At 46.3% G+C, this 26,820-nt stretch overlaps 1 protein-coding gene across 1 annotated transcript in view; it reads left to right on the plus strand.

Annotated features, from left to right (window-relative positions):
* The window catches only part of Stab2 (stabilin 2), a 169,046-nt gene that overhangs the window by 61,706 nt on the left and 80,520 nt on the right, over positions 1-26,820 (plus strand). Inside the window, exons 21-31 of the mRNA XM_059245218.1 lie at positions 449-535; positions 2,363-2,474; positions 5,785-5,965; positions 8,964-9,060; positions 11,701-11,859; positions 17,866-17,961; positions 19,109-19,204; positions 21,452-21,499; positions 22,894-23,030; positions 23,452-23,566; positions 26,571-26,648. Coding sequence (XP_059101201.1) covers positions 449-535; positions 2,363-2,474; positions 5,785-5,965; positions 8,964-9,060; positions 11,701-11,859; positions 17,866-17,961; positions 19,109-19,204; positions 21,452-21,499; positions 22,894-23,030; positions 23,452-23,566; positions 26,571-26,648 — 1,206 coding nt within the window. The remainder of the gene's footprint in view (positions 1-448; positions 536-2,362; positions 2,475-5,784; positions 5,966-8,963; positions 9,061-11,700; positions 11,860-17,865; positions 17,962-19,108; positions 19,205-21,451; positions 21,500-22,893; positions 23,031-23,451; positions 23,567-26,570; positions 26,649-26,820) is intronic.

The following is a 26,820-nucleotide window of genomic DNA, read 5'->3' on the forward strand; positions in this document are numbered from 1 at the left end:
CCTCTACCTAATCCCTCCTGTCACTACCCAACAGGCCTCCAAACCCCACCGCTATCTGGCACCACTCCATTCCAATACTTGTCTTCCTAGCACTTACCACGCCCTGGAATGTTCTTTTATTTTCTATTCATTTGTTTGTTCATGAAATCAAGCCCAGGGCTTTGCAAATGCTAGGCAAGCACTCTACCCCTGAATGGTTCTCCAGCTCCATTATTTCTCTAGTCTCTCTTTCATGTTGACTCTTCCCTACTCCCACACATTCTCTATGAGCATCAGCCTTCATCTGCCTCTTTCTCATGTCCACATGAGAGATATTCAATAGGTTAGTGGTAAGGAGCTCATAAGAAGGAATGGTATTGTACCCCACTAGTGGAAATCAGAACACCTCTCTTCTGAGAAATTTGTGCTCTCCTTGGGGTCCCCAAGGCAACATGTGTGTTGTTTCCAGATACCAAAATGCTGTAGTGGCTTCTTCGGGCCTGACTGCAACCCGTGTCCAGGAGGCTTCTTGAAACCGTGTTCTGGAAATGGGCATGTGAGTATAGTCCCTGGTTCACACTCTTTCATGTGTGCGGACCTTTCTGAAGTCACACAGCAGTGTTGAAAACTCCTAAATCAAAGAGTGGCACAGTGTTCACCAGCGTTCCCAGCAATCAGAAGAACTGGATCTGTTGCCGAAACAGGAGATACCTGCAGCCAAGGAGCCTAGGTCGGGGGATGGGAGAAAGGGGGAACATGGCTTAGTCTCTGCTCCCTATAGATCACCATGAGATCTTGGACGACTCGAAACTCTCTGGGCTTCACTTTCCAAACCTGTGGAAGATCCTAATGTCAAAGGTTTTTATGGCACTCCAAAATAATAATAGCATTGGCCACTGGTTGTTGTTTTTAAACCCAACTTCAGAACCTAGTGAAATGTAAAAGCCAAAGCATAACTCATCTATTCGGAGGCCAAGACCAAACAAAGGAAGGTAAATTCATGTAGGAAAACTGTGATTCATGTAAGAAAAACTAGATCTGGGAATTTAATAGATCCGCATCTAAACTACTGCTCTTACAAATGGAAAGAAACATGGGGACGGGGTGTCTCACACAGAAAGTAAGCGTGAGAAGAGACCAGCAGTAGTGCCTGTGGCCTGGGGGTTATGGGAAAGTAGCCACACCCAACTCTGGTGTGCGGTAATCAATACCAACATGGTCTTGCCAGGGCTACGCAGGTAGGTGCCTTAGTTAGGTTTTCATTGTCGTGAAAAGACACCATGACCAAGGCAACTCTTATAAAGAAACACTTAATTGGGGTGGCTCACTTACAGTTTCAGAGGTTCAGTCCATTACCATCATGGCGGGAGCATGGAGGCATGCAGGCAGACGTGGTGCAGGAGCTGAGAGTCTTTCATCTTGACTCAGAGACAATAGGAAGTAGAATGACAGTCACACTGAGGGAAGATGGAGCAAAAGGGACCTCAAGACCCGCCCCCACAGTGACACACTTCCTCCAACAAGGCCACACCTCCTAGAATTGCCACTCCCTTGGGGGTCCATTTTCTTTCCAGCCACCACAGTAGGAGAGCAAGTGAGATTTACAAGGGAAAGAACACACTGAGCAAGCAGGAATGTCAAGAGAACAGGGCCAGGCCTTATCTGAAGGCCTGTCTGCCTACTGCCACCCACTAAAAGCGTTGGAGGAAGGATCGCATTTCACATTTGTGGTGTGGCTTATTCCGAGGAGATATGAACAGATCTATTCACGCCAGATAGAGTACTGGGGAAAAACAAAAGTCACACGAGTCTGTCTTGATGAACCAATGCGTTCACTGGGTTTACATCCAGAAGCAAGGGTGACTGAGCAGCCACATCACTGAAAAGGCCCGCCCCAGCACTAGTAGTGACTGGCAAAAGCTGCATCCACCATTGAGCTGCTTGCCCGTCTATCAGACAGCCCCACTGAAGAGTCTCCAGCCCCAGCCAGTGTTCAGTGCTCACAGAAGCTCTGTAAGGCTCCCTGTGGGTCAAAACTGTTTAGACTTTTTTGGGTCTTGTGTTTTGTGAGTTTCCTGAAGCTCCTAAATTTAGTTAACCTTCCCAGTGCCGAGACTCACTCCACGTAGGAATTCTGAGGAAACAGCTACATAATACACCCTTGCACTTTGTCCTTTAAGGTTCTAAATCCTAGGTCAGGATCCCCAAGCCCGGTACTCTTTTTACATCCTACATGATACCAAGATGACTCCACCTCCCACAAGGAGTCGAACGTCACTTCCGGTGGGACTGAGCCTGAATTCAAGCCATGAAGCAAAAGCATCTGCTTCTCCTTGGCTGTCACATGTGTCCTAATGGCCCACGGGGCTGCCTCTGCTCTTAGTGCATAGATGGCCTCGGCGGCAACGGGACCTGCCTTTGTGAGGATGGCTTCCAAGGTTCCAAGTGTCAGTTCTGCTCCGACCCCAACCGATACGGACCTCAGTGTAACAGAAGTAAGTGGGGCTTCTAGAGCACCCTTCCACGGGCTCTCTCTCATACTAAGCATGCTGATGATGTGGTCTGGTGTCTTGTGTACTTTGCTTGAGGTTGTTGTCATCACAGTGTGGGTTTATTAAGTGCTGCTTCTCAAGTGATAGCATGTGGAGACAGCCAGGCACAAGGTGCTGAGTTTCTGGTTCTCTCTGGGATGAGTCTGAGAAAATACACTTTTAACAGCTTTCTTGGGCAGTGCCAACCCAGCGACTACACTTTAGAAATCACTGTCCAAGTCCATGAAGACATAAATAGTCCATTTTGAGAAATAGATCTGCTCCCTTTCGATAATCCTTACCCATCAGTTGCTCCATTGAAGAACTGTGACTTTGGATGAGTGCACCCTCAAATTGCAAATAAAATAAGGGCAATGGTACTAATAAGTACTTTATAAATTCATTACAACTTACGTGTGAACAGCTTTCCTTAGGACATGCTTAGCACATAGCACATACCGAAAGCACACTGGCTACTGTTGTGACCTCCTCCTGTTTTTCCCTGTTATTCTAAGAGCAGTAATCACACCCCAGTGGCACACGTATCACAAAGCCTGTAGAAGGTATAGAAAGTTCCACAGTAGGCGTATGCAAATTCGGTCCTACACACTCAGAAAATGTGTTGTTCTTTCAAATGGCATCATTGTATGTACGTTTAACTGTATATATTTTCAGATGACTGTTCCTAAGCTAAAGTTAGAACATAACGATGAATAGGTAAGAGCTTCCTGTGGAGTCAGACCAGCCAGAAGTTAAATTCTCGTTTCTAGTTTAGCGGCTGTGAGACCTGAGAAAGTGTTACAGTATCTCCACCTAGAAAATGACGATAATGTAGAGTTGTCTTCTGGGCATCGGTGGGGTTGGTGCCAGCCCTCCTCATTGCCACTGAACTCTGCAGCTGCTCTAGTCCTCAGTATGAAAAGACATAGTGTTTGCCTGGATCCTATTCACATCTTCACACACGAATCCCGTCTAGGTGAGTTATCATACAAATGCTCTATAAACACTACACGAACAGTTGCCATGCTATATTTTCTAGGCAATAATGACAAGAAAAAGGTATGTATGTGTTTAGAATAGACATAGGGATTTTTTTTAATATTTTTGGTCTGTGGGCCACAGATACAAAATCCCAGAATACCTCACAACTTGTTCACAGTATCAAGCCAGATCATAACTGGGGGCTTTCAGCACAGAGATTACATCTACTAGATAATCAATAAACAAAGTCCCATCTATCGCTACCCCCACTAACCCGACACATCCAGTATGAACAAACCTCCTTCGCTAACAGTATTTGACTGGGAACCCAGAACACAGCGGGGGTCAGTGCTCTTCCATCCTAGCCGGTTGTTCTTTTTACCAAGTAAGATTTCTAAGACAAAAATAGGAATTTATTGCAAAGCCCAACAACCTTGGCATTCGTTGGGTCTCCAGCAGGATGTGGAGGCTCAGATCAGGAGGTGGCTGCCAGCTTTGCCCTTCATCTTGGGTCTGTGGTCACTGGAGTCCTACTCCTTGTGAATGAAGTCATCCTGGCTATTTAGGATGGTGTAACAGTTTTTTAAAAAAAAAAATCCAGATGGTTTTCCAGTCTTTCCTTTGAGGTTGTTCACACTTTTCTGAATATTGGTTCCAAATACCTGTCTATACTGGTTTCTGTCTCCATCCCAGCTGGGGCAAGGCCCAGAGCCCTTCATTTAGGGCATTATTCAAACCCCAATCCTTGCAGCCTTCCTTTGAGAGGCCCCCTGTCCCTCCCTCCTTTTTACCCTACCCCCATGCATAGGTGCAGTGTGTGTGTGTGTGTGTGTGTGTGTGTGTGTGTGTGTGCATGTATGCATGTTCATGTGGGTATGTGTGCATGGGGGTGTACATGCACACATGTACATATACATGTGGAGGCCAGAGGTCACCCTTGGGTGTCTTTCCTCAGGGACCTACCACCTTGTTTTCTGAGATAAGGTCTCTCATCAGCCAGTGATCCCAGGGACCTACCTGTCTCTGTGTCCCCGGTACTGGCATTACAAGCACATGTCACCATGTCTGGGTTCTGGGGATCAAACCTGGGTCCTCCTGCCTGTGCAGTGTAGCTGAAGTTTTCCTGTGTCCCGGCCTGCCAGCAGTCGGGACAAATCTCTCCCACTAGCGTCCCCCAAGTAAACGCACAGAGACTGATGTTACTTATAAACTGTACAGCCGTGGCAGGCTTCTTGCTATCTGTTCTTATATCTTAAATTAACCCATTTCTATTAATCTATAAATTGCCACGTGGCTCGTGGCTTACCGGTATCTTAACATCATGCTTCTCCTCGTGGCAGCTGGCAGCATCTCCTGACTCAGCCTTCTTCCACCCCGCCTTCTCCTCTCTCCTTGTCCCGCCTACATTATCCTTCCTGCCTGGCTACTGGCCAATCAGCATTTTATTTATCAATCAATCATAAGCAACATATATTCGCAGCATACAGGACATCCCACAGCAGTACAGCAAGCACTTTTCTGACTGAACTAAGCCCTCACTTTGAAAACCTCAAATATCAATACTGAAAAGCAGGGTAAGTAGCTGAAGTTTAAGAGAAAGACAGAGCTGTGGAAGTGCTGGTTAATATCATACCCCACTATGCGCACAGTCGCGATAGACGTGAACTTGAACAGCACAGGGTCAGGTCCCTGTGTGGGCACTCGGGGGCAAATCGGGTTTGCTTCTGCTCGCTGGGCCTCTGCCTATGTATCTGGAAAGTAGAATGTGCTTACTCTGTGGGCCTGAGGGTGACTAGGGAGGTGGTGAAAAGCCAGTCCAGGGCCTTGAATAAAGTCAGGGCCCAGATACCGGCCACTAATTATCGCTGGTTTTGCTGGGAATGAAAGTAGAGAACTAATACAGGATCCTATCTGGAGTTCTACAAATAGAAAAAAATCTGTTTATTCTAGAATATTTCCAAAATGTGAGCAACTTCTCAGCTAACATCTCCAACCACAGAGTAGTCTACAATTGGGTTCCTTGGCTTCTTTGACCACATCACAAACCACCTCCTTCTCCACATCCACACACAGATACATAGAGGACACACTGGGGACCAATAATCCTCCTCCCGGTGGGATAGTCAGCTCTCCGAGGCTGCCGTTGGCACTCTGAGAAATGCTGGTGACCCTGAGTTCAACCCAGCTCTGACGGACAGCAGTGGGTTGGGGAGGGCACAGTCCCCATCCTCCGTGGTTCCCTGCTCCCGTGGAAATCTCCAAGCCCTGAACACCCTCTCCCCCTCTCTTGCAGCCTGTCTGTGTGTGCATGGCGCATGTGATAACCGCGTGGACAGTGACGGCGCCTGCCTCCCAGGAACGTGTGGAGAGGGCACAACCGGGAGGCTCTGTGACAGGCAGCCTGCAGCCTGTGGGCCCTATGTGCAGCTCTGTCACGTCCACGCCACCTGTGACTACAGCAGCGGGACAGCCAGGTAAGTGTGTGACCTGTGACCCCAAGGCTACTGTGCCACCTGTGGGTGGAGCCAGCCCATACCTAACGCTTTATAAAGTGGGGCGTGTTCTGCCCCGCTGACAGTGTGGCTCTTGCCGAAGCTAAAACTGAGCCGAAAACAAATCGTAGCTTTCCTTGCTTTGAAGGGCATCAGCTGCGTGACCTTCGGCACGTTAGTTTACCTCTTTAAGCTTCACTTTCCTCGTTAGTCGTGATGAGCCCTGCCTCATAGAACAATGGCGGAAATTAAAAGAACCCACTGTAAAAACATGGTGTCCCAGCCTGGATGGACCCTTATTGTGAGCGCGCGTAAAGAAACAAGGAAGGCCACGGGTGTGCATATTACAGTTCCAGCACACGGGGTGCTAAAGCAAGAGGGTTGCTGCATGTTCTAGGCCAGCCTGGGCTACAGCAAGACCTTGTGTTAAAAATCCAGAAGCGGTGGGGGGAGAGAGACAGTTGAGCAGACAGGAGCAGCGGCTGCTCCCGCAGAGGATCTGAGTTGTTACAGCGCCCATGCCTGCAGCTCCAGCTCCAGGGAACCCAACGCCCTCTTTTGGTTGCTAAGGATGCATGCATGGTATGTGTGTGTGTGTGTGTGTGTGTGTGTGTGTGTGTGTGTACACAAATATTGTATCTTTTTAAAAAAAAAGTCAAAAAGAAAACAAGGAAGGGAAGGAATGGAACGGAGGAAAAGTTAGTTACATGTCTTGCTACTGTGTCAAAACACCCTGACAAGGTGCATTTTTAGACAGTTTATTTTGACACACGAACAGATTCAAGGACCAGTCTGTTGTGGCAGGGACATCATGGTGGCAGAAACTTGAGGCAGTTGGTCACCTGGCACCTGCAGTCAGGACACAGAGATTAATGTCTGTGCTCAGTTTGTTTCTCTATATTCAGTCTGGACCCTGGGTCATGAAATGATGCTGCCCATACTCAGAGTAGGACTTCCCATCTCAATTGACCCAAGATGACCCTCACAGGTGTGCCCAGGGACTATCCTAATCTAGATGACCCTCACAGGAGTGACCAGAGACTAACCTAATCTAGATGACCCTCACAGGTGTGCCCATAGACTAACCTAATCTAGATGACCCTCACATGTGTGCCCACAGACTCACCTAATCTAGATGACCCTCACAGGAGTGACCAAAGACTAACCTAGTCTAGATGACCCTCACAGGTGTGCCCAGGGACTAACCTAATCTAGATGACCCTCACATGTGTGCCCAAATTCTAACCTAATCTAGATGATCCTCACAGGAGTGACCACAGACTAACCTAATCTAGATGACGCTCACAGGAGTGCCCACAGACTAACCTAATCTAGATGACCCTCACAGGAGTGCCCACAGACTAACCTAATCTAGATGACCCTCACATGTGTGCCCAAATTCTAACCTAATCTAGATGACCCTCACAGGTGTGCCCAAACTCTAACCTAATCTAGATGACCCTCACAGGTGTGCCTAGGGACTAACCTAATCCACATAACTCTCACTGGCATTCCTAGAGGCTAATCTCATAGGTGAGTCTATGTCTGATGAAACTGTCAATCAATGTAACCATTACAGAATGAAGCAATGAATTGTCCATGCTTTGAAGGGTTCTTTACTTCCAAACGGTGTTAATAGCAGCTTCCCTGTAGCGGGCATTTGGCATGAAGTTGGATGTGGGAGGACTACCTTTCATTTCCTTAACTGTGTAAAAGCTTCAATAGTTTTAGTGGGTAGCAAATACCCTCAGAATGCTTGCTCCCCTCTGGTTTGAAGGTGGTAACCACCTCAAATACCCTGGAGGAAGCAGAGGATGTCTGGAATGCCAGCCTTGTTCTAACAAGATTTCTTAATTTGTATTTGAAGTTACTTTCTTGTTTGGGGGGCTGGGAGGGCTTTGACCCTGAAGAGAGCAGGCTGGGTGAGGGCAGAGACTGCGTCTTTCCTGTGGTTACATGATGTGTATGCCTAAGGAACTTCGAACCACATCAGTGCCAGTGTGTATGCCAAAATCACCTATGAGTAAAATAGTGGACCGTCTGCATGTTCCACAAGATCTCAGCAGCTCAGAGACTGTGTTGGAACAAATCAAACTCTCTCTTTGTGTGGACACCAGATAAATCTACTTCCTCTAGGAAATTTGACCCTGGATAAGAAGTCTATAGTTTTTTTAAGCACGTGTTGCTGGAGTTTCAGGGGTCCTGGAAGTTTGATGGAAGCCATGTGGTATCCCAGCATCTGTCACAGGTCATTCAATAGATATTGAATGAACCAATTAATGAATGAGTAAATGGCCCACATTAAACAGCAAAAGTACTATGGTAAAATATTTTGGAAGGAATGTATGAAAGGAGAGTGAGACCAGAAACTGTCATCTCACAGGAGGTACACTTGAGTATAAATGTGTGTGTGTGTGTGTGTGTGTGTGTGTGTGTGTGTCTGTCTGTCTGTCTGTCTGTCTCTCTATCTCTCTGTCTACCTTGGGGGGGGGGGGTATGTGAAGGACCAGAGAAGAGAAGAGGGGTCTCACCCAATTGACTTGTTCAATTATTTTCAGACCTGTGCCACAGACAATTTTTGTCTCTGCTGAAGCAGAGGAAAAGCCTAGCATGGAGCAGGTCACAAACAGTCCAGTTCAGGTCTAGTAAGAGCAGGCCATCTGTCACCTCTGCACCTAATGGTGCCAGTGAATTCTGATAAGCTCCCCACAAGTATCAGACCCATTTTTCCAAATGGGAAGATAGTGTCCCAGCTGTGAGGAGACTAGGATAGGCCACACAATGGCTAAGGTAGGGCTTGGATTCCCACTCAGCCCTGACTTCAGACCCCCAAACCATCCACCCATGCTGCGCCCAGGCTCCCTGCACAGAGCTGACCACTATGCCCAGGCACTTGTGGCTCCTCCCTAGCTGGCTACACGTACCTGCCTGGCCAGTGCTAGGTATCTTGGGCTGATGGTGTGCATTCTCTTCTTCCCAGCTGTGTCTGCAACGAGGGCTATGAAGGGGACGGAATTCTCTGTTCTAAGAAGGACCCTTGCACGGGATCAACCTCCAGAGGAGGCTGTAGTCAAAATGTGAGTGTCGTTGCTCATAGCCAAGTGCCCTGGGCTTTGTTTCACCTTATTTTGTTTACTTTTTCCTTATAAGCAACACAGCAAGACACCACCAAAGAAAGTCACTCCGCGGAGCTAAAAGCAGTTCATGAATGGAAACAAATAACTCCGCATGCTGCCTTGGATAGTGGAAGACAGTGACAGCTACAAAAGCTTGTTGGGTTTTATGTGGGTATATGATGGGGAGGCAGCTCGGGCTGGGACAGCCCGGTGCTTAGCAGGGTGCCCGTTCAGATGGTTGCAGTCGGGAGCGTTCAACCAGCCCTGAGAGCTTCTGAGAAATGGTTTAGGTTTCTGTTTCCTGGCAAACCCAGGCCAGATGGCACCAGAGCCATCACCCTACATGCTGTGAGCACGGTCATTTGGGAGTCCACTTTATGACCTAATACTTTTTAAAGAAATCCTGAGGGAGAGACACCCCCAAAAAGCAGGTCCTGATCACTTTTCATATGCACAAAGCACTTAGGTTTGAACTTCAAATTTTATTTTGCATTCGAGTGTTTGAAACAGCATACAAAGTACTGGGTTTTGTTATGGCTTTTCATACATCCTTGTGCCTGTTTCTCTTCCCCCGAAACCCCGCCCATCTCCCTGCCCTCCTATCTCGGTCCTCTTCCTACCCCACAAGCCCCCTTCGGCTTTCCTGTCTCGGAGACTCCATTAACTTCTTCCAGCACTCTTCCCACAATAGAGATAATATATGCAAGTAGGAGGATGGCCTGAAGATATAGGGAGGGGAAGGTGGAAGGGAGGAGACGGGTATGATATTAGGGAACTGAAGATGATCAAAATATATTATAAAGGTGTATGAAAGTCATAATGAAACCCATTAGTTTGTACAACTAATAAATACTAAAAAAACCTGGAGGTGGATCTCATGGTCCCCTTCCTAGTTTAAAGACTAAGACACACACACACACACACACACACACACACACACACACACACACACACACATTATAATCGCAGATCCAAGTATAAGAGAAAGCATGTGGCATTCATCTCTCCAAACTTTGAATTTAAAGACGACTATCTGGTGGGTGCCCTCCGTGACTCTCCCCAAATTCAGATATTCTGGGGCTTTGGGAAGATGGGTGTTGAGAATAACAACTTCAGAGCTAAGCAGGACTCTAGTGTATCTGCTCCCATGCACTCCCTGCACCAGCCCAGTGAGGTAGACATTGTTAGCCCTGTCCTCCCAAGGAGAAACCCAGACTGGGGGATTAGGAAACTTGCTTACAGTTTGCTGTTGTTAGTGTGGCCGGGGCTGCCACTACTTGTACTAGTATCTTTCAAATATGCTACCATTACCTGACCTTATCCATTGCCCACTTGGACAGTTGGTCTCCTGGCTTCCTCTTGCACTGCCCTGGGTATATACAGCCAGAGTGGTTTGAAGCAAATCCTATCATGTCTCCGAGGCTTAACCCCCTTCACTTAACCTCTGGGCCTGGGGATGAAATCTAGACACAACTGCAGGCCCTGACCACCAGCTTTCCCCTTGGCTGAGCCCCACCCACTTCAGAGCCCCCCACCTCAATGACCTCTGACCTCTCCTCCTTTCCTGTGGGCCTTCGGCCTCCTATGGTCTCCCTATATAGTGCTACTTTTCTTGTGGCTATAACAAAATTCTCGAAGGCAGTTCAGGCAGGAAATGCTAGTTTAGGCTCTCAGTTCAAGAGTACAGTCTTTGGTGAGTAAGTCATGGCGCCCAGAATACCAGGGAACTGGTCGCATTCATCCACAGTTAAAAGACAGGGAGGCCTGCTGGTGCTCAGCTCACCCTCCCTTTTATTCTGTCCAGGACTTCAGCCCCATGACATGGTACCACCCACACTCGGGCTGGGTCTTCTCATCTCAACCTAATCTAGAAACTCCCTTGCAGACATGCCCTGAGGTTTGTTTCCTGTGTGAATCTAGATGTTGTCGAGTTGACAATATTGCCCATCACACCTCCAGATCAAGAGTAGTGGCGTCTAGGAGCTTGCACTCTAATATCATGGAGCCCTAGATATCCTGCTTCTCTCTGTAGCTGGGTGATGCTGGTGACCTGTTTCCCCATCTGTAAATTAGAGATAATCACAGTGCTGGCAGCAGTTCTCAGCCTGTGGGTCACAACCCCTTTGGAGTCAAATGACCCTTTCACAGGGGTCACATTATCAGATATCCTGCATATCAGATATTTACATTACGATTCACAACAGGAGCAAAATTACAGTTAAGAAATAGCAAAGAAAATAATGTTATGGTTGGGGATCACCACAACATGAGGCACTGTGTTAAAGGGTCGCAGCATTGGGAAGGTTGAGAACCACCGTCTTAGAGGATCCTTTGCTTCTGTCAGTCAATGAAGCAGTCTCTAGCTGAATCACTAACACAGCGCAGTGAGAGGTGTAGCCCTTAGCTGACCAGCTCCAAGCAACCTTGCTCTCAAAATCACCCAGTTGGTTTATTATGTTTATGTGAATAAGCATTTCAATCGTTTCCATTGCATTCCATGCAAATATGTGCTTCTAGAACAGTCTTCCAGATCCTTTCTGACACGGACCTCCATGAAGAGGGACTGTGATTTCAAAGGTCTTGCTTTTCTTCCTCCTACAGGCAGAGTGCATCCAAACTGGCACAGGGCCACACGTCTGTGTGTGCCAGCAGGGATGGACAGGGGACGGAAGGGACTGTGTGGAGATCAACAACTGCCTGCTGCCCAGCGCAGGCGGCTGCCATGACAATGCCACCTGTTTATATGTAGGCCCTGGGCAGGTAGGTGACTTGGGGAAGAAAGAAAAGAGGAAACAGGATTCCTGTTGTGATTTTTTTTTTTTTGTCACAACCACAGAGGTACTTTGGTCCAAAGTTACTTTGGCTTTTGCCCTCGTTTGTGGTCAGGAGGATGGGTTGGTATCATAATGAGTCTGTGACATAGGTATCACGGTGATGCAGCCATACAGAAGAGGAACTGAGGCCTGAAAGGTTAGTGATGTTGTTCTGTGGCACAGAAAATCAATCACGCTATGACTCACTGAGTCAGAACTCAGAGATGCCTCAGTCTACCCCCATGGGTCATGTGCATGTATCTACAACACTCTGTAGCTTGTTACCCAAATTTAGGTGGCTTCATTTCATGAAAAGAGGCAGAGGTAACTGCCTGGGAGTTAGAGAGTGACGGAGGAGAGGATATTAACTACATTAAGATTGTGGGAATGGAAATGATAGGTCCACACTTCCCATCCATTCCACCTGCCCCCGTTTCTCCCCCAAAATAGTTTAAGCATGTTCCATAAGATCAAGGGAACACAAGACCCAGAGGAAGAACCAGGATATATCCTCTCTCTCTCTCTCTCTCTCTCTCTCTCTCTCTCTCTCTCTCTCTCTCTCTCTCTCTCTCTCTTTCTCTCACACACACACACCTTTGAGTAATGACATAATTTCTCACATTTGTATTCTAAAGCTGGACTTTGTTAAACCTCCAGGTCCTTTTGTTAAGAAATGTATGTTTCCCATGAGGTTGGGTACCATATAAGGCCCAACTTTGCTTCCTATGATGGCTTCAGGCCTTCCCTCATGAGCCTTAAAGGACACATTCCCTTGCATGGGTTAGGAACTGGGGCAACACAGGGCTTGAGTGGTGCTTGGTCAGATCTTGAGATCCGATCATGCCCCTCATTTGCTCTAGGACAGAATTCACCCAACAAATGGAGGTCTGGCCTAGATAAAGTGCCAAAGAAGGAGGTCTCTAGGGATCTCAGATGCTGTTCTTTCTCCTCCCTCTTCTCAGCTCCAGGAACAGAGGCAGAATGTCTCCCCTGTGGAAGCAGTTCAAGGCTAACACTCGTGAGGTGATAAATGGGTGGCTGGCCCTTAGATAGACAGTATTGGGACTCCTTAGGATCTCATCACTACCAATCAAAGGGGTCTTTTTGAAGGTCTTTCTAGTGAGATCTCCTGAGGTAGCTAAAAGGTAGTGAGGGTGATCAGGAGAAAGGGTGAAAGTAAATGGGACTGTGTAGCCAAGGACATGCAGGATACCACCCAGAATGCTTGCCTCTCTTGAAATTACGTTTTTAAGTGCCAGCCCAGGCAACCTTCTAGGTCCCTCCTGGTCAATGTCTGTTCATATAGTGCTGAGGGCTCACTGTGCTAATATCTTGGTAACTTAGACCATGTCTTAGTCACTGTTCTATTGCTATGAAGAGAGGCCATAACTAAGGCAACTTAGAAAATAAAACGTTTAATTGGGGAGCTGTTTATAGTTTCAGAGGGTTAGTCCATGACCATCATGGTGGAGAGCATGGCGACATGCCAGCAGGCATGGTGCTGGAGAAGTAGCTGAGAGCTTATATTTTATCTGCAAGTTGGAAGCACAGAGAGAAAGAGAGAGAGACTGGGCCCGGCATGGGCTCTTGAAATTCCAAAGCCCACCCCCAGTGACACACCTCTTCCAACAAAGCCACACCTCCTCCAATAAGGCCACATCTCCTAATCCTTCCCAAAACAGTTCCATCAGCTAAGAACCAAGCATTCAGATATATGAGCCTATGAGGATCATTCTCATTCAAACCACCACAGACCACAATGGGTGCTTCTTAGGCAGTGACGACTGGGGTGGGGAAAGTATAAGGATATATTTAGATTATGATCTTTCGGTTGTAACAGAAAATCCAATTACCTGTGCATTCCTGGTGAGAATGAAAAATGGCATGGCCAGGGAAAATGGAATAGCAGCTCTCCAGAAAATTAAAGATGGGACTACTGTATGATCCAGTAATTCAACTGCCCCAAAAGAATTAAAAGCAGGGACTCCAAGGGATATTTGTATAACCATGATGCTAAGAGCATGATCAAAACTAATAAAACTGGAAGCAACATGTAATGCCTCAGTCAGCCTTAGGAAGGAATTTCTGACCCATGCTACAGCCTAGATGAACTTGAAGACCTACTAAATCAGTAGCGGTCCTGGAGGACAACGGTTCCCCTTTTATGAAGTCTCTAGCAGAGTCACATTCATAAAGAGAGAGAGTAGAAATGCAGGCCCTGGTGTCAGGGAAGGAGTTAGTCATGAGCCGGAGGTTTCAGTTGTGGAGATGAGTAAGGTTCTGGAGCCAGGTCAGTGCTGGTTGAAGAGCAGCAGTGTGAGTGTGGTTAATACCACTGAACTGTCAATTGAAAACGGTTACGATGGCAAGTTTTATCAGGTATGCTTTACCAAAACTCTTTAAAACCATGAAAGTGGTGGGGAGTTCTAAAAGAAAAGGAGAAGTTTGGACTTGCACAACTATAGACTGTATGCAGATGCCAGTGTGGGTGTGGTACAGTGCAAGGCTCAGAAGTCCACACAAAGGATGTCCATCTGGCCCCAGCTTCTGCCCAGTCTCCTAGGTAAGATGGCCCCCAGCAGCTTCAGCCTTGCCCCTGCTCTCTTGCAGGCACAGTAGATTCATCTTGTGATCATTTCCACCAAAACCCAGGATTCATTTTCTCTTGTTGACTCAGATTGAACACTTTCATGGCTGTGGTAGCCCACAGAAGCTTCCTAGTGAGATCTGAGCTGGCTTTACACAGCAGGGCTGCATTAGGGGATGGCTTGACCACGTGCATGGTCACCAGATGTCTGGGATGGTCTGCACTTGGCTGTGCTGGGGGGGGTGGTGGTGGTGTCTTTTGCTCCATTCCTTTAAAAGCCCTTTAGTAGAGACAGAAAAGGCTGGTGGGTTTTGATCCAGGCCCTCTGTAGCTATCCTGTGTTTCTAACTGTCTCTCTCCTCTATAGTTCTATCTACATACTTCTCACTTCTCACTCCTCAAGAGTACCCTGGGGGAAAAAGAGGGAGCTGGTCTCCCTAAAATGGTCCTCTTCATTCCCATCAGCCCATGTATATAATTGCAGATTTCAGGCCCTATGGCCAGGGTCTGTGCAGGCAGGGACAAACTCAATCTTAAGCTCTCTACTGGGAACCTGGGCTGAAGGATATAGCCCTGTTTTGTTATATAAACCAGAAGAGGGAATAGTGGTGTCCCCAAAACCATTTTCTAGAAAGAGCAAGCAGATACTGGCAAACAAAATATAGCAGATGTTTACATAAGCATTCACACAGTCTCGCATCTGTCTGACTCTCCTTGTGAATCACTGAGTTGGGTGGGGGGAATAATCAGTGACTAGGACAAAGGCCCACAAGTCACCCTAGAGAAATGATCTCATGTAAGGGGATAGACCCACACGAGTGACAAACGTTTTAAACCCATGCAGAATGAGTACACGGCCTGCCTGTCACACCATGGTGTCTAGTGGCGACTGTCCTATTTACCCTTCTGATCTCTCTGACAGCATAGCCTGCTCATGGGTCTAGAGCAAATGAGCTTTCAAATGAGCCCTCGGGCGTCTAACCACAGAAGGGCCTGCTGCAGACTTATGCCTTACCAAGCACTTAGTAAATGATTGCAACTTTGGTTCATTTGTGTTACCAGGCTGTGTTTGAGAAAAGAAACGAAAATGTCTTGGTGTCTCGATTCGTTTTCTAGGCTTTCCCATGACAAACGTGTCACAAACTGGGCAACCACAAACATTGTCTTGTGATCTGGAGGCCTGAGATCAAAGTCAGCTGGTTCCTCCTTCTCAGGGATCCTGGGCGAGCCTGGCCCTTGCCCCTCCCCTAGCCTGGGGTGGTCTGCTGGCCATCTTTGGTAGAGACACATCACCTGACCTCTGACTTCACATTCCTGTGGCATTCTCTCTATGTATGCATCTCCTGTTTGCATGTTTTCACATGGATGCTAGTCACATTAGATTCAGGGTCCACACAACTCCAAGATGACCTCATCTTAAATAATTGCACAATAACTACCCTATTTCTAAATAAGATCATGTTCTAGGGTACTACAGGACTTTAACATATGAATTCAGGGTTGAAGAACACACTTCTGTATCTACAGCATCTATATCCTCTTCCTACAAACAGATGTTAAGTGCCCTGAGGGGAGATGGAAAAAAAAGAGGGTCTGCACGACGTATTTAAGAAATTAAGTAAACCCCATCTAGGATTGCCTTCACTTGGTTGCAGTTGGTTTGAAAGGTTTTAGACACACCAAATGGATACTAACTTTAATTTCTGTGAATATTGCTTTAAAGAGACAAATATATCAAATATATGAAGAAGTATTAGGGTTGAGGACATGGAGATGCTGTTCCAACAGCAGATGGAGGAAATTCAACCTCTAGCTAATGATCTTGGGTTCTACCATGCACAAGGTGTGCTTGAGTTTCTTGTTGGGTATAAAATATTGTACACGAGCCGGGCGGTGGTGGTGCACACCTTTAATCCCAGCACTCGGGAGGCAGAGGCAGGCGAATCTCTGTGAGTTTGAGGCCATCCTGGTCTACCAAGTGAGTTCCAGGAAAGGCGCAAAGCTACACAGAGAAACCCTGTCTCGAAAAACCAAAAAAAAAAATTGTACACGTATATATAAAATATACACACTTGCCTTATAAAGCTCATAGAGCAGGTGATATTGTTAAAGACAAAATTCATACAATGGAAGTTCTATTCACTTCTTCCCCCAACTGAAAGGTCTTGTATCAACCCCCACTTGGGTGTATATATACTTCCAAAATCCATCCTAAACAGCCCTCCTACAGTCGGACATTGTTCCTCACCTCTGTTCATGTCTCCTGACATTTCTCTTCAGTTTAAATGCCTTCCCCAGTTGGCTTGTCACCCCTCAAGGCCCAGCAGTGTCCCACTTCTGAAAGAGCATTCTTAATGAACATCCTAAGCCCACGCACTCCCTCTAAACAGTAGTTCATTCCCGGAAGCACCTCACCAGCCAGTGGCTCCACAAAGCTTGTGCCTCTTCTTTTCCAGTTTGTTAAGATTAGATCCTTCTTGTTATCTTTTAATGGACTTCTGTCTTTCTTTAGATTCATTAGTGGTTCCATGATAATCCTGTTCTGTTTAACTCAACTAAAGAAATTCTTTTAAAATCATGTTTTAAATGTCAAGATATTTCATTTTCATGGAAAACAGATGGGGAAATAAAATGGGAAATTAATTATGAGCTGATGTATTTTTTCCTTCTTGCATCTTCTATGCCCAGGTTGTTAGTTTCCTTTACATTGTGGTAATCAACTGCAGCTTTCTTGGTTCACTGTCTGTCATGAACATGAAATTTTTCTCATTTTACCACATCACTGTCATCATCATACTTTATTGATTAGCTGTAGACACAAGGACCATGATTCCGCCATAGAGTAAGTGAGGGCTGGATACAGCCTGCACCCTGCCTACTGTAGTAAGGGACTAAGACCTCAAGAAGAAGGGGCATTTACTAGCTACATGAAGCTGCATCAGTTGCTGAGTAGTGTGCTGTGGGTTGTCTATGCAGGAGTGATGCCTTGAATCCATCTACTCAATGGGGAGGCATTATCTGAATTAAGCAGAGTGTCTTCAAGCTAGCTTGTACATGGATAAGCCATTGCTTTCTTAATCTTTCTCTCTAGATATAGGGTCAGCTTTTGCATTGTGATAGCCATTGAGTCTGAGCTCTCTTTATTGTGAAGTCAAGAATTTTTAAAGAAAGTAAAAAGGACGGTGATTGGGCAACATAATGTTAATGTGTGGTGACCAAGTGCAATTGACTATGTCTGGAATCTAGTCTCTGCTCTTTAGGAGGGGTGAATGGCTATGGTTTCCAGAGTCTGCTTTCCAGTGTAATAGGGTGCAAGGCCTGGGAGTGCTTGCTTCAGTAATCCCTCCTGTCTTCTTGGAATTCCAGAATGAATGTGAGTGCAAGGAAGGATTTCGGGGAAACGGGATTGACTGTGAACCAGTCATTTCATGCTTGGAACAAGCAGAGAAGTGTCACCCTCTGGTGAGTTACTTGATGTTTCCTTCAATGCTAAACACACAAAAAAATTCCTGAGCAAGAACAAAAATCAGGTTGTGGAACCGCTTCTTGTGGCCATCAGAAGATACCCGAGCAAACAACTTGAAGAAAGTTTGTTTGGCTCCTGGTTTCAAAGGTTTCAGTCCGTGGTCACCTGGCTGCATGGCCTCTGGGTGGTGTATGGTGTAGCAGAGCATCGTGGTGAGGGGTGTGGAGTGATCAAAGTGCCTCACTTCATGGTGGAGAGGAACAGACAGGAAGTAGTTGGAAACAAAACATGACCCCATGGGCATGTCCCCAGTGACCTACTTTCTCCAACTAGGCCCAACCTTACAAGTTTTGACCACCTCCCAGTAGTATCACTAAATTTTGAATCCATCAATGGAGTCATCCATTAACACAGTGTTCTTTGGGGAGGACACTTCATATCCAAACCCTAACATGCCTAGCCGTGAACAAAATCTCTCACCTCCAAAGGGCATCCCTAAGCAGAATTTGAGCAGCTAATGCAATCTCCACTCTATTTCAAAGCTTGGAAGAAACAGCTTGGGTTACCAGATAAGATGCTAGGCAGCACTTGAATTTGAATTCAAGACACAGAGAGTAAGTTTTGGGCAAAGATTCACTGTGCCCAAAATATTGCACAAGATGAGTTTATACTAAAATATATTCATCATCTGTCTGAAAATCAAATACAACTCTCTTGGATTTTTCATTTGCTAAATCTAGCAGAGATGAAAGAAAGAAGTTTGTTGTGACTAAAAGCAGCAGCGGGAGCATCCTGCTGCAACACGGAAGGCTGTGGGTTGCAGCAGCGGGAGCATCCTGCTGCAACACTGAAGGCTGTGGGTTGCAGCAGTGGGAGCATCCTGCTGCAACACGGAAGGCTCTGGGATGCTACTACAGTCTTTCAGCCCTGAATTTGCAGGGGTCTGTTGCTGTGTTTCCTGTAGAAGTGGGGAATCAAACTCAGGGCGGTGAACACACTAGGCAAGTGCTCTACCACACGATTCCCAGGTCTGAATGCAGAGTTCTTATCTTAGCGCTGACTATCTCTCAGATGCGTGTGAGTCGGGTCTAACATCTTAGTTAGGAAAGCAAGCCGCAGTTTCCTCCCTCTTGGTTTTCTCAGGCTACCTGTCAGTCTGCTGCTTCTGGTGTTTGGAGCTGCGTTTGTCAAGAGGGCTATGAAGGAGATGGCCTCTCGTGCTATGGAAATGTGCTCATGGTAAGTCCCTAGGGAGACCCTCAAGTGCAAAGTCAGAGAGCACACAGCAGGAAAATGAATGTCTCAGCTAAGATATCCTTAGACAGATAGTGCCATCTGCAGACCCTTTGTCCAGATTTTATATGAAAACACTTGTTTTTTGCAAAACCTCACATTTGGTGGGTCACTCATTATCACAGGCTACAGCAGCTTCTATTTGGTACTTTCTGCACACAGAGCAGACTTGCCAACTTTTGCTTGCCAATCTGTCGCACAAACTTCCCAAGTGAGCAACTGGCCTCCCTCTGCTGGGCTGCAGGGGATGACTGACTGAGCTCCCTTGGGTCCTATGACTCCCATGGGTACCCAGAACATCCTGGGTTTATCCATCCTGAATGAGGTGGTGGTGGTGGTGGTGGTGGTGGTGGTGGTGGTGGTGGTGTGTGTGTGTGTGTGTGCACGCAAATGCCCTCTGTGTACTGTGTACCAGGTGTCTTACTAGGTCCTTTAAGCAGCAGCATCTCATTTAAACCTCACAACAGTTGTTTGGGATTAACACTATTATGATGCCCATTCCACAGGTCCGCAAACTAAGGCTAAGCACATAAGCACACTTACTTGTCTGAAATGTTGGTATCTGTCTATATGCCAACAGTGTAGAGTATTCTACCCACGTAGTATGGGCCACACCCACCTGTCACTACCTCTCCATCTCTCTCTCCCCCCAGCACTGGACTATAATCTCAAGGGGGAGAAGCTTATTCCTGTGTCACTCACATTTAAATACTAATCAAAATCCCAGTTTTTGGCACCAGATAAAAGAAAAATAAATAAAAGAGAAGGTATGGTGTATTGTAGATAAAAGGAAAAGAATAGCCAGAGGCAGACATCTGGGAGAGTGCAGAGTGTACATGGCCAGAATGAGCCAGGCCATGTGAAGAGATCAGGAGTGAGCGCAAGAGAGAAGCCGAGGCATGGGCCAAGAGGGTGGCCTGGGCCAAGAGACTGCCAAGAGGTAAAAGGACCAAAAGGGCCAGCATAGCCAGCATGGCTGGATTGTATAGGGAAGAGCCGTTGGGGAAGGGCAGCCCAGTGCCTGGGCTGGAGAGTTCAGGGTAGGGGGCGGGTATGCCAACCAGAAGGACCCTGTAACAGGTAGGGACTGAGGGATGGATGCTGAGAGAACCTGGTGGCCAGTGACAGCTTTAACATATTAATAGGCACCTCAGTTAGCAGTTTGTCCTGGTTTCAGACCTAACACTGACCTTTTTTCCCTTCACCATTTGTTTTTCTCACACAGTCAGGTTCTTGTTCCTCTTCTTCTCTGAAACCTTTGTTCTAGAAATCGCCCAGAACGTAGAGCCTCCCAAACCAAAGCCACTCCAGTGCCTGTCCCAGGCTGCTGTGGCAACACCCCCCCCCCCAATGCACACACCGCTGCTATGTTTGGGGAGGTCCCACCCTTTGCCTCTCATAGTCATTCACTCACTTAAACCAAGAAGCTGCCCCCAACCCAGCCCTGGAGCTTAGATTCCTCCATCTGCTGTACATGTCCCCAAACCCTCCAGCAGTTCCAATCCCCCAAGGCCCTGACCTCCCGTGGAAACAAACTAACGTCCAAAGCCTCTGCCTGTCCCTGCCGAGTCTTCACCCAGGCCCTCATTTTCTCCAAAGAAGCTTTCTGTAGGCCATGGCAAAGCCACAGCGCGAGCCCAGGCAAGTTAACGCCATGCCCCAGCCTTCGGCTCCACACTGGCTCTGACTGGGCGCTGTTTGCTGAGCTCTGGGAACCTTGGGGCCTAGGTGGCTGTGTTTCTCACCAGCTAAATTCTGATGTGTAAGAGCTTACATTGGAAAAGCTACACTTACCTCAGTCTAACAGGCATATCCAAACTATAGCCCATAGGCCTGTGCACCCTCAAGATAGCTATGACCCAAAACTGTAAATTTATATAAAACATTATCAGCTCTGTCTTTGCTTTTTCCTTTGTAATTATTCTTTGTTATATGGTTCCTAAGTGTGAACTTTGTAGATAACAACATTGTTTGACACACGCACCTCTAAAGGCTAGTCAGGCCCCTGAGTGTGAAGACCACCTGCAGCTCTTGTTCACGTGGCTGGGGTGCAGGTTCACATCAGCCTGGGGAGGCTGGCTCTGTGAAGAGCCCAGCTCAAGAGGGCGGGTGCAGACTGTCCAGAGCCTCCCTGAGGTAATGTTTCTGTGTTCTCTCCTTCCTCTCCTGCCTTCCCTCGAACAAATGAATAAGGGATTGTCCCTTCTCTCTGAAGCGGCTGGATTTTACCAGTGGATAAATGTAAGTCCCTGGATCTGCACTTGAGCACCAGCAACTTTAGAGTAGTACTGGAGTCTGTGCAGTAGAAAACTGGAAGTGTATGGGGGGAGGGGGGGTGAACAGCAGCTCCCCACCTTGCATGCACTTTAGAATCATGGGGGCACCACACCCCTGGAGACTCTTATTTGATAAGTCAGGGGCTTGGCTTGGACACCAGTACTAACATGTACAGTCAAGCTGGGATTGCTGGTCCCGGTTATGGTGGAGTAGCTGAGTTACAAGCAATTAATACATAAGAATAGTACTATCCATTACATAGCTCTTTCTTTGAAAGCGGAACATGATTTGCATCATAATTCACTAAGATTTGGACTTAGAGCTAACATCTGAGGAACTTCATACATGCTCAGCTCTCTCTGCTCAACATACTGGGAAAGCTTACTCTTCCCCCTAGCTGAGTAGCAGAGTCCAGTCTCATCCTGCCCCCAATGTCTGGATCTCTGTCCTCTTTGACTGAATGGACCATCATGTCTGACCTAGCCAGACATCATAACGGATTGTTTGTCTCTTTAAGTAAGTATGTACCAAAACAGGTCTTGCTTAGTCAGCACTCACTCAGAAAACAGCTCCCTGTATGTTCCAGAACATTCCAGGACCTACTTGTTTCTACAATGGAGGTTCTCTGTACAGCTCTCTTCCTATAGGCAAGGCAAGGGACTGCTCCCTCTCCGAGCATGCTGACTTCCCTCTAGCCACACCATCCACAACACTTTCACCCCACATGCAACACCAACCCTGCAGCAGGTTGGACAGGGCACATTTCCCCCAACCTGCTTTAAATGTTGTAGTGTTAGATGTTTAACATCAGTTCCAGTGGGAGTGTTCACCAGAAAATCAGCAAGTTCTATAAACCCGGATTTAGGGGTTTGGAATTGGGTTTTATTTTTGGTTGATTTTTTTTTAATACAATTGTTGAATATAACAATAGACTTTCTGGGCATGAATGAGATGTAGTTAAATTTGATCCAAGCCCTCATTCTCTGCAGTCTCCTCACATTCTCACTCTAAAGACATCAAAGAATTCATAGTTCTTTGTGTGCCTGCACATACACACATAACACACATACACACACATCAAGACTATTTATCTGGCTTTTCATTCAGACAAAGTATGACCCAATCTGGAAACTCTGTATTGTTATAAAAACCCACACATTTAAAATTTTAAAAGATTGATTCTCAAAAGAGAATGTAATTCATCAGCCAATAGCTGGGTGGACTTGGGGAGAGAAAGCTAGTGTCTTCCCAGCATTCCTAGAATTACATCACAAGGAAAGCCATCATCTCTGACAGCACAAGTCAGCCCACTAGTCTCCAACACTACTCAGGCGACTTTCTCTCCTCCCGTGATTCAGAATGCTTCCCTGCAATCCATGTTATCTGCCACCTCGAACCTCACTGTCCTCGTGCCTTCCCAGCAAGCCATTGAGGACATGGACAAGAATGAGAAAACCTTCTGGTTGTCACGGAACAATATTCCAGCCCTGATAAAGTGGGTGTCATTTACCTTATTTTCCATGTTATGTGACTGGCATCAGTGTTAACGTTCCTTAGTTCAATGTAGAGAAGCCACATGATCCTTCACTTCCTAGGATTGCCCCTAGCAACCCTCCCCTGGGTCACGGGAAGTTATCTGTTAACAGCTGACTCTAAACCAAGCACTATGCTTTACATATCATTCAGTTAACCCTCCCAACACCTCTGAGATGGGTTACAATTATTCCCATTTGACAGATGTGAAAAGCAAGGCACAGAGTGGTTGATGACTAATTCCAGCTAAGGCTGATCACTTGGGGGTGGGGAGAATGTGAAGTTTGAGTATGGTAGTCTGGCCTCAGGGCTTATCCTCCTGTTCAGTGGTACTACCTGGTGCATGAATATTTGACTGTGATCCTTATGATCTGGTGCTTTAGATATCACACACTACTAGGCACATATGGAGTGGCCGATCTGCAGATCCTGTCATCCTCTGCCATGCTAGCAACATCCTTGCAAGGAAGCTTCCTTCAACTGGACAAGGCAGACGGGGTAAGAGCACTGTCGTCTGTCGTCTAGAGCACAGTACCTTTACTCATGTTGTCCTCTTTGAATTTCTGTGACGGAAATTTCCAGATATGTGCACAGAAAGAATAGAAGCCTGTGTGAACATCACCCAGTTGCAACAATGATCACACACATACACATTTAAAAAAACAAAAACAACTAGGCTACAGCAATATATTCATTAATTTTCTTATCACTATGATCAAATATTTGGCAAATGCAACTTAAGGTTTATTTTGACTCACCGTTTGAGAGGAAGTCACGATGGCAAGAGCTTAAGGCAGAGGGTCGCATTGTCTACGTCAGGAGAGATGAATAGGGAGCTTGACTAGCTGTCTACTTTTTATGCAGTCCAGACTCCAGCCCATGGACTAATGTCCCTGATATTTAATGTAAGTCTTCCCACCTCAATTAACCCAATTTAAAAAGTCTCTTGTAGACATGCCCTGGGGCTTGTTCCACTGTGATTCTAGATCCTATCAAGTTGACAACCAGTATTAGCCATCACAAAAGGGAAAATCAGTTTATCTAACAGAAGGTCACTGGGTTTATCAACCACACTCCAGGGCAGGCCCTGTGCCCAGTAGTTGACCAATAAAAAAACGAACCCCATGTTTCTTTGGGGGCGGGGCTTTTTGTTTTATTTTGGCATTTATTATCTTCCTGCCTTTTTGTTTGCTTTAATTTTCATTTTTGTGTTTTTGTGGTTTCTTTTTAAGAGAAAAAGAATATAAAGTTAGGTCGGGAAGGAAGTGGGGAGAAACTGGGAGGAGTTGGAGAAAAAGGGAAAGCATGATAAAATATATCGTATGAAAAATTTTTAATAAAAGAGAAGAAGAAAAGACTAGCTATCAGAAGAAGTGATCCAAATGCAGACATAGAGCTCCTCCTGACATGACCAGGAAAAGGGTAAAGGACAGTCAATGCCACGACTTTGATTCTGATGCACAGTTAAGTAAGGCTGGTGACCCCTAACCTCCTAGTGGAATCATCACCAGTAACTGGATGTCATGTAAGTTAGCTAGACTGCAAGCCTATAGTGAGTACCTACTCTGCACATGCGTGTGTCATGAGTACTTACTCTGCACATGCATGTATCTTGAGTACCTACTCTGCACATGCATATATCTTGAGTACCTACTCTGCACATGCATGTATCTTGAGTACCTACTCTGCACATGCATGTATCTTTTTGAGTACCTACTCTGCACATGCATGTATCTTGAGTACCTACTCTGCACATGCATGTATCTTGGTGCTAGAGCCAGGGCAGTGGCCATGGAGGAGTAGAACTCCAGAGAAACTGTAGTCTGGTACTCCCGGAGTCTGTCAAGGACTCACATGCCAATTCGATGGGGGAGTCTGCCTTCAAGGCTGTGAGTGGTTGAATGTCTTCCCCCGAGTTGAACAAAGTCAGAGCTCTAGCAAACAGTGGGGACTGCTGCAGCCCTGAGTCATCAGCCATGGGCAGAAATGTCTCAGAACTTCCCAGCTCCCCTTTCAGCCTGTGAGCATTAGGAAAAGAATCCACTGACTTGAGTCTAAACATGAGGCTCATTGGCTGATGTAGAAATCAGAAAACTCTAACACACGCTTCCATAGATTATAAATTTTCCTTTGTAAATCTTTGGAAATTCCAATGACACTCATATTATATTCTGAATTGTTTAAATAAAATATGAGATAAAGATTTTGGGTACAGTTGGGCATGGTAGAACATGCCTTTAACACCAACCCTGGGGAAAGCAGAGGTAGGTGGATCTCTTGTGAGTTCAAGGCTAGCCCGGTCTGTATAACAAGTTCCAGGCCAGCCAGAGATATACAGTGAGAACTTGTCTCACAAAATAAATATTTTTTATAAAAGCTAATGGTGTGAAGATGCAGCTGGTGAGAAAGAACACTGTGGAGTGCTGCACAGCTGTGTCTATCTGCTAAACAACACTACAGTGTATAAATCAAATAGGTGAGCCCAGCTTCCTGCTGTGGAACTGTAATCCCCGCTACTCCAGAGGCCAAAGCAGAAGGATTACAAGTTCAAGGCTTCCTGCGGTACAGAGTGAGGTCACAGCCAGCCTGGGCAACTTAGTGAGTCCCTGTTTAGAAATGAAAAGTAAAAAGAGGGTTGGAGATATAGCTCAGCAGAAGAGCACTTGTGAAGTCCTACATTCAACCTCCAATGCTCCCAGATAAATCAATCAAACAGCTGGAAGAGGGGATTTGAATGTCATTATTCCAGGAAGAAATAGATGATTCAGATGATCCTAATTAGATCACTGCACGGTGTATATAATATACTGAAGTACCGCACTGCATACAAAAGGTAGGGATTGTTATTAATTGTTTATTAATTTACAACATGACTTCATGTATACTCTTATAGTATAATTACTGTAGCCAGGCTAATCTATTGGTGTTCCAAACCAGTAATTTTCTTAGCAACATTAACATCCACCTTGGCATAGCTATCTAGGACGCAAGATAAATCAGTCAAAGTCCTGACCTAGAGGAGATAACCATCAAACACACATTTTTCTTAAGTTCATTCCTGTGTCTATTACAATAAAAATATCCCATTTTAACAAAAAGAGATGTGAGCCAGGTGGCGGTGGTACATGCCTTTAATCCCAGCCTGGTCTACAGAGCAAGCTCCAGGACAGGCACCAAAACTACACGGAGAAACCATGTCTGGGGGTGGCGGGGAACAAAAACAAAACAGAAAGTGATGTGACAGGTGGCCTGATTTGTTTCCACAGCCTCTGCACATGGAATTCACATGCTTGGGGTTAGGCAAGTGTCCCTCCTCCCTAAGATCCGGATCTGGGCGGAATTGCAAACAGAGGTCACAGTGGGGAAAGAAGAGGAAACCAAACCGACTAGAGCTCAACTGCTCTTGACTGGTAGACAGTCAGTCACTGTCTATAGGACCCAAAACTCTGGTTACCAGGAACCCCCAAGTACACTCACCTTCCCATTGCGTTTACACTTGCAGAATATCACAATTGAGGGGGCATCCATTGTGGATGGCGACAACGCAGCCACAAACGGAGTGATACATGTCATCAACAAGGTAAAGATGCCCCTACCCACGAGGTGGAGTTGCTTCCCACTCTGTGATGTTTTCCTACATAGTGCGGTTTGGGGAAATAAAAAAAGTTAGACTTAATATCAAATGACCCTCCATGGCTAGAACCTCATGGAGACTCCATTCCTTCAGACGCAGCCATAACCCACACCACCTG

This window comes from Peromyscus eremicus, chromosome 18 (genome assembly GCF_949786415.1).
Source record: "Peromyscus eremicus chromosome 18, PerEre_H2_v1, whole genome shotgun sequence".
Classification (NCBI taxonomy): Eukaryota; Metazoa; Chordata; class Mammalia; order Rodentia; family Cricetidae; genus Peromyscus; species Peromyscus eremicus.